The sequence below is a fragment of the Neltuma alba genome, unplaced genomic scaffold (assembly GCF_004799145.2).
Source record: "Neltuma alba isolate B1F8T4 unplaced genomic scaffold, ASM479914v2 tig00013547_pilon, whole genome shotgun sequence".
NCBI lineage: Eukaryota > Viridiplantae > Streptophyta > Magnoliopsida > Fabales > Fabaceae > Neltuma > Neltuma alba.
Window position 1 is genome coordinate 73113 of NW_021637755.1, and position 8112 is coordinate 81224.

The following is an 8112-nucleotide window of genomic DNA, read 5'->3' on the forward strand; positions in this document are numbered from 1 at the left end:
TTTACATTTAGAGAAAAAAATTTTCTCTCCGTCTTATGAATAAGGCAAAAAAAATTTCTCTCTTTTTATAAATAGAACATGAGGAGTAATATTTATTTATTCTCTTTTCATGGTCTAATTTCTCTCTCCATGATAGTAAATTTTTTTAAAGTAGGGCCGACATTTTTCTTCTTCTCTCTCTACTTTTCCAAGGCTACAAGCAGCAAATTTTAGCTTTTAACTTAAGGTGTGTTTGAAATGCCGTTCAAAGCGGATAATGTGGTTTATTTAATGGGGAGATATTGCATGGATTGACTTTTGAGCAATTGAGTTTTTGAGAGAAAAGCGGTGAAGAGAAAAACGAGTGTTCGCATTCCATGCTCAGCGCTCAAAGCTTAAACCAAAAATAGTTTTCATGCATCTATTTTTTTTTTTTTAATGAGAACGGGGAAAAAGGGGGAAAAGAGGAGAGGAAAAAAAAACCTAAGGTCCCACACTGCTCAACACTCACAAAAAACTGCTTTTGATTTAAGCTTTATTTAGTATTCTAAAATATTTTTTAGGTACATTCGTTATTCAAAACATTGGTTTCATCTAGCATGCTAAACTATTTTTTTTAGATGTGCCCCACATCTTACAATATTTTCTGATACAATTATCCAACACCCTAAATTTTTTTTTAGGCAAATTCAGCATCCTAGAATTATTTTTTAGTTTGTCCATCACCCTGAGATATTTTGTCAAATGCATCTAATATCCTAAAATATTTTGTGATTCATCGAAAGTTTTAAAATATTTTTCAGATACATCAGTATTTTTACTAAATACACATGAAAAAATATTTTAGACTATTGGATGAAACTTAATCCACAAATAATTTTAATATATACTACTTCCTGTCCTTAATGTAAGAGTTAGTTAATTAATTTGAATAGATCAAGGAAACTAATTAAGTTAGTTATTTGTAATAAATAGGTGTTATCTTTTCTAAAATTTTCTTATTAATTAAATGTATCGACTAAAACTACTATTATTACAACGATTATTTTGAGAAAAAATATATAAATATGAGAGATAAAGTGAATTATGATTTTATATTTAGGACCAAAATAAAAGTCAAATAAACTCTTATATTAAAATAGGAAATATATATATTTTTTTGTGATGAACAAGGATTAAAAAAAGCAAAAAAAAAAAAACTAAGATCGCACCCTGCTCAGCACTTTGAGCACGCCGTGCTCATCAGGCTGATAAGCACGGAATGTGGTCCCGAAAAAATTATGATCATGAGATAAGAGAGAAGTGTCTTAAAGTGGGTTTTACTTTATTTTAACCAAAAAAAAAAAGTTTACTAGTACTCATAGTTTTATCAAATTTTGAATTGGGTTCTTATAGTTTTTTTTTTTTAATTCCATTCTTAATCTTAATGCTTATTTCGTTATTGGTGTTAGTCCTTCTGGCTAATAAACTTGCAAACGCCGTTTTTTTGGATTAACAAGGATGAAGTGGCCTGAATAAAATCTGATTAAGCACGCTCATGTCATTTTCGTCTGCCTTCGCGCCCGCACTACCAACGGGTTCTGTGCTGCGGGTCAGTTTCGGGGCAAAAGAACTGCTGAACTTCCAACCCAATCGATTTCAAAGTCTCTTACAGGGCTACTCACTACCCTGCTTTTTCTGCTTCAAAAAACAGAGTACAGAGTAACATTTTGTGGAGCCTTTGTCCGGCCGGAGAAGACATACTCATTTTATGTGTGAATACCACATTTACTAACTTGACCCCTTAAAAGCTGGAGTTCTCAAGAGTTACTCTATCATGATTTTTAAGATTATTTCTCCAGTTGTTTTTCCATTAAAATTTTATCATATATTCATGAGTGAGTGAGAGCCAAGAAGCATGTGTGTGTATAATAAATATACAACCCCCATCCTGGGATATATAAAAACTAGAGTTCGAGGAACAAACTATTGAGAGTCTCCAAAGATCATTTATATATATATATAACTCAAATGCAGAGGCAGCATTTTTTTTTTTTGGGGGATTTGGAGTCATTAAGGAGTAAGAAACGGTTTTGGGATGAAGCAAGCTAGTGTGGGTTTATGTTAATGAAGCTGGTTGCAAATAAAGAAGGAAAAGCGCAAAGGCGTGGATCATTAGCTTTTGTCTTTTGAGCGTTAAATTGGCCAAAATGAATGAAGAAAATAGAAGGCTAGGATGTTGGAGCATCTCTGATATCCTGGACCAGCTTCATCAATTGCTTATAGGCATTGAACGCAAAGAACTCGGTAATCAGAGGCTCTTCAAGAAGACTTTGTGAAGTCGGTTGGGTTGGAAGGTCTGAGTTCTGACTGTGGCGAATTCTGCGATGTCAATGAGTTCTGGCAGTTCCAAAATTCGATGAACTGATTGAAAATTTGATGAAACTGTAAGAACTAGCAAATTAATTTTCCCATTACACTTTTCCTAAAATGTTTTATGTTAATAACTGAAAGTCATCTGCTGCATCATCTTCCCCTCCTTCAAATCATTTAAATTAAGCACACTTGTTCTGTTTTTCATAACCCTACTCTGCGAGTTTTGGAGCATTTCACTACTCTCCGCGTGACTCATTCTCAAAGAGATCAGGGCTACTCTTGTTGGCGGAGCTCTTCTCTCTGCTGCCTGTAATGTTCTTTTGGAAAGATTAACACCTTCGTGACCTGACTTGCTCAACTTCTTTTGTGGAGAGGAGCCGGACAAGACATTAATTCGTCGTTTGAAGTCATGCTTGATTGCTGCCACTGCTGTGCTCAAGGCTGCAAAGTTTAAACGATTCACTGATCCTAAAGTAAAGGATTGGTATGATGAACTTAGCGATGCTGTTTACAGTTTAGACGACCTCGCCGGAGATGCTTCTCAGAATCAGGTGTGCGATTCCCTCTTTGCTCATGCAATTGATAGAATTGAATGCCTTTTGGGTTTGAAAGATGTTCTTGGTTTAACGAAGAGTAGTGAAACAGAGACTCTGTCATAGAGGTCTCAAGTAACAACTTGGGCGAAAGTCCCAGATGTTTGTGGAAGGAAAAGAGAAAAGGATGATATAATCAAGCTTCTTTTTGCCTATGAATTGTCAGTTATCCCTATTGTGGGCATGGGTGGGATTGGGAAAACCACCTTATTCCAACTAGTTTACAATGAAGGTGATGAGAATAAAAAATTTGATTGCAAAGCATGGGCCTGTGTTTTTGAAAACTTTAATCTTTTGAAGATATTACAGACTATACTGAGCCAAAGCAATCCTGTTTCTGTCTGTGATAAGGCACAGGATCTTAATATTCTTCAACTTCGTTTGGTGGAAAATTTAGCAAGAAAAAGGTTTTTCGTTGTTCTAGATGGTGTCTGGAATATCAAATATACTGACCGGGATACTTTAAAGAATTTGCTTGATAATGGAGTGAAAGGTTGTAAAATCCTTGTTACAACTCGCCAAGAGCGTGTTGCTTCAATGGTTCAAACTATCCCATCATTTTATCGCGGAGATCTAATGGCCGATGAATATTGCTTTTCAATTTTTACCAGGCAGAGATGTTGCTAGCAAGTGCAAAGGATTGCCTTTAGCTGCAAAAGTACTCTTAGGACTTTTCCAATCAGTGCCTGATATTGAACGCCGGAATTCTATATTAAAAGACAACATATGGGATTTTGATAGTGAGATCATTCCAGCTTTTAGAGTTGGTTATTATTATCTTCCTCCATATTTAAAACTCTGCTTTGTTTATTGTTCTTCATTTCCAAAGGATTATCAGTTTTGCAAGGAGTTCTTGATTCTGATGTGGAAGGGAGAAGGTTTTCTGCAGCCGAAGAGAAATATGAGTTTATAAGAAGTTGGTTATGAGTATTTTAATGATTTAACTTCAATATCATTCTTTCAACCCTCACATGAAAATGATGAATACTTTGTTACGCATGATCTCACTCATGAGTTAGCAACTCGTGCAGCAGGAGACTTGCACTTCAGATAGAGAAGGATGGAGACAGAATTGGCAGTAAGAAACGCCATCTGTCTTGTAATTGTCCATCGTTAGATGTTGACTTTTTCAAAAAAGCAAAAACCTTGAGAACATTTATAGGATTCAGATGCTTCTCTCCCTCGGTCTTTTGGAAATGCTCCTTATGTTCCATTATTTAAGCTCTAGTACTTGCAAACGTTATCGCTTTCAGGTCTTTCATCTTTAGAGATAGTGCCTGATTCAATTGGTGAGTGTACACAATTGCAATATCTGGATTTCACAAAGATTGTAAGTTTGCCTGATTCATTGTGTAAGTTGTGCAATCTACAGACATTGATGCTGGACCAATGTCACAATTTGAAGCCGTTGGCAGGCAATATGCAAGATCTTTTAAACCTGTGCTATTTGGACTTGTCTTCAGCCAGGCATTGAAAGATTACCTGATTCATTAATGTGCAAATTAGGCAATCTACAAACGTTGAAGGTTTGTGGTTGTTATTATCTTGAGGTGCTGCCATGTGATATGCAAGATCTTGTAAACTTGCAGCGCCTTGATATTAGACGCACTCCTTTGAAATAGATGCGAAGGGGACTGAGAAAATTAAAAGATTTGCGAGTTTTGAGTGACTTCATTGTTGGCACAGACCAAGAGGTGATGATAGGAGAATTAGGAGAAATTTCAAACCTGAAGGATGCCATTAAAATAAGTAGTCTAGAGAATATCAGGCATGGTAATGAAGCCTCTACGGCTACAATGATGGAAAAGAAGCACCTGTAAAAGATTTAAAATTGTCATGGTCTGGTGATGGTTACATGAATAATTCACGGACGGAAAAAGATATATTGGAAAATCTTCAACCTCATTCGGATTTAACTGCCTTGGAAATTGATGGTTATAGGGGCACAGAATTTCCAGATTGGTTAGGACATCATTCGTACCAGAACATGACTTCATTGAAGTTACATGATTGCAAAAATTGTTGGAGGCTTCCTCCCCTTGGGCAGCTACCTGTTTTGAAGAGTTTATATATTGAAGAATCACAAATTGTACAGAGAATTGGCAATGAGTTTTTGAAGGGCATTGATTGTGCTTCGATGACCCCATTTGCATACTTTGTATTTCTTGAGTTTAGATGGATGAATTCGTGGGAAGAATGGCATTTAGATGACATGGAAGCTTTTCCTAAACTGAAACATCTCCAATTAATTGACTGTGACAAATTGAGTGGAAGTTTACCGTGCCAGTTTCTTTCTTTAGAATATCTGGGGGTTAATCGATGTCCATTTTTGGGTTCTTGTAACCCAAGGAGTCCAAAACTCAAGACTTGGAGATATGTGGAAGTCAAAATGCAGTGTGGCAAGAGCAAGAGTTTCCTCCTCCCCTTCAGAAGCCAGTAATTTCAGGAGGCAGGATGTTGGAATCAATGTTAGGGGCACTCTCTAAAAATTTGAAGATACAAGATTTATCTATCAATGATTGTTCCAATTTGTCACTTCAGCCGATTGATTTGCCCTCATCATTAAAAAGTTTGTTAATAGAGAAGTGTGAAAACATCGATTTTGTTTTGTGTTCAACTACTCCTCTTCAAGATCTCCAGCTCATTTCCATTGTTAAGTGTAAGTCTGAAATTCTCGTCCAGTGATATGGGAAGTGTTGCTCCAAATTTGAAAAACTACGCATAGATCGTTGCCACGAGATGGAGGCATTTCCACAAGGGATTCTTCCATCAAGTTTGACAGAACTTCACATTCTATACTCTTGGAATCTAGTATCTTGTCATGCGCAGTGGCAGCTCCCAAGGATTAATTACCTTTATATTCGAGGTATCTTTGATATCAACTGTTTCCCTGAGGCAAGTTCTCTTCCTGCCACTCTTATCACTCTTGAACTCCATGAATTTGAAAGCTTGGAGACGTTGAACTTCACAGGCCTTCGGCACCTAACCTCCCTGCAAGAACTGAAGATTGTGAATTGTCACAGTTTGCAGAAAATGTCAGGAAAGCTGCCTGATTCTGTAAGAAAGCTTCACATTTGGGAATGTCCTTTGCTGGAGGAATGATTACACAATAAGGATGAAGAAATTATGCCCATACTTGCTGATATTCACATCACATCATTTTTATCGTTGAATCCAGATCCTTTGCAGTGATAAACAAGGTATTATTGTGCACGCCCTTCTTCCAATTACAAATTTAAGCTAAAGTATTACAGTTTGCTGGTTCGTAAATTTCAGTCATTTATGGTGCTAATTCCATGTACATGTCTACCATTCTCAATATCTAATGACACTTTAGGGATGTAACATTTTTTCAGATATGTTTTATTTAGTTTAATTTTTCTTTTGATCTTAGTATTATGTAGCATGTATCCAGTCACTTTGGGTGCTATTTGATTATATTTTCCTTAGACTACTATTGCTATACAGTTTTCAAACTATATTCCAGTATTATAATTTGGAACTTCATGATTTAAGTTGGGGTAAAACTTTCAAGTTTCGATATTTATGATTTTATATATTTGATGTCAGACTGATGAATTTCGATATGCTAAACAGTGAGGCTGAAGACATGCCTTACTTTGGTTACTCGAAGTTCTTGTCCAAATTCTGGATGACATGGTGAAAACCAAGATGATTTAAGTAGCAGCGTAAACGAAGCTCATTTTCATGGCTTTCCATGGATGAGTTGATAATGAGATTCTTCACGAAATGAAATTACGAAAGTACACTTCTAAACTTAGACGGTATTTGGATTCTAATAAAAACACTTTTAAAAAGTATTTTTATATAAATTGATACAAATTTCTTATTTCGTATACTTTAAAATTATTTTTAAAATTATGATTTAGTTCTTATCCAAACATCTCTTTTAATAATTAAAATATTTGGTATATTATTATAAGATGTTTGACATGAGTTCATATTTTAATCGTCTCTTTATGTTTTTAATATTACTTTCAATTTTAATTATAAAACCTCATTCGTAGATTATAAACGGAGTCTTAGTATGTTTCTAGACTTAATGATTGTGAAAGGACACTCCTAGACTTACTAGCAGTCTAGCATTTTTTTTTGTGCATAATGAATTGACAGCTTAAATATTATTTCTTTATTTTATTTTTCATTGTGTTTTATGTCTCCATGCTCACTTCTCTTCTCATGGTCAAAATGCACAATCGGCAAGACTGGAAGGCACTTATTGGAGAATTACTTGTTTATGAGAAGTTCTTGTTTGCATTGATTTTTAAGAAAATTACTCTACAAATCCCTATAGTTTTATCTAATTTTTAATTAAGTTCTTGTAGTTTCAATGATTTATAATAATGTCCGATAGTGTTTTTAAATCAGATCCTTATAGCCTTTTGTAAAAAATCTCGTCCCATCCATTAAACATTCCTAATTCCGAGCTATAAACTAGTTGTTTCTATATCCCAATGTAACAAGTTTGGCTCATGAATTCCTGAAAGCAATCCATGATGGAGTCTCCAAAATCCAAATAGACATCTATAAAAATTACGTAGTAGAGTCAAAATTTAAAATCTAACAAATATTAATATTTAAAATGATTTTGAATATCTATGAAAGTACTATAAATATAAAATTGGTTAAAATTTAGAACCATAGGAACAATGCATAAAACATAAAATTATAATAACACAAACAATAAAACCATCTTAACAATAGTAAAAAGTTTTCTATTTTAATAATATATTGAAAGCATAAATGGTTTAAAGAAGTAAAGGGGAAAAAAAGAAAGCAGAATACTAAAGATTTTTTTTTTGACAAGTAGAGCTAATCTATCATTATTGTTTCTCAGATGATAATTAAGAACCAAAAATTTTGTTTAAGAAACTTTAAACTAATTTACATCTTTAATTTCAAAAGAGATTATTTGTTTTTCTAATATCCTAGAAGAAACCCTGGTCAAAAAAATATATTCTAGAGGAAACTAAAAGAACTTTTTCTTGTGGAGAATATATTAGGTGCTCATCGTGTATCGTGTCATTTATATTCTTTACACACATGAAGAGTCCAAGTCAAATAAATCAAGGGAAAATCCCAGAAAAAGCCCTTGGAATATGCCAAATCCCAGATTGGGCCCTTAAATTTCGAAAATGACAGATTGGGTCAATGACCCAATCTG

General features: G+C 34.4%; 1 protein-coding gene across 1 annotated transcript; it reads left to right on the forward strand.

Annotated features, from left to right (window-relative positions):
* The first annotated feature begins 3110 nt into the window (after positions 1-3110).
* LOC114738153 (probable disease resistance protein At1g59620) lies at positions 3111-4421 on the forward strand. The gene is made up of 5 exons (XM_028926175.1): positions 3111-3420; positions 3539-3667; positions 3757-3843; positions 4181-4216; positions 4300-4421. The coding sequence occupies exons 1-5, from the start codon at positions 3111-3113 to the stop codon at positions 4419-4421; spliced, it is 684 nt and encodes a 227-aa protein (XP_028782008.1).
* Positions 4422-8112: the final 3691 nt, after the last annotated feature.

Coding starts and splice junctions, on each gene's coding strand:
- LOC114738153 (XM_028926175.1), top strand. CDS start 3,111: ATGGGTGGGATTGGGAAAACCACCTTATTCCAACTAGTTTACAATGAA. Junction 3,421..3,538: donor GCTTGATAATGGAGTGAAAG/GTTGTAAAATCC, acceptor AATTTTTACCAG/GCAGAGATGTTGCTAGCAAG. Junction 3,668..3,756: donor CAACATATGGGATTTTGATA/GTGAGATCATTC, acceptor TCATTTCCAAAG/GATTATCAGTTTTGCAAGGA.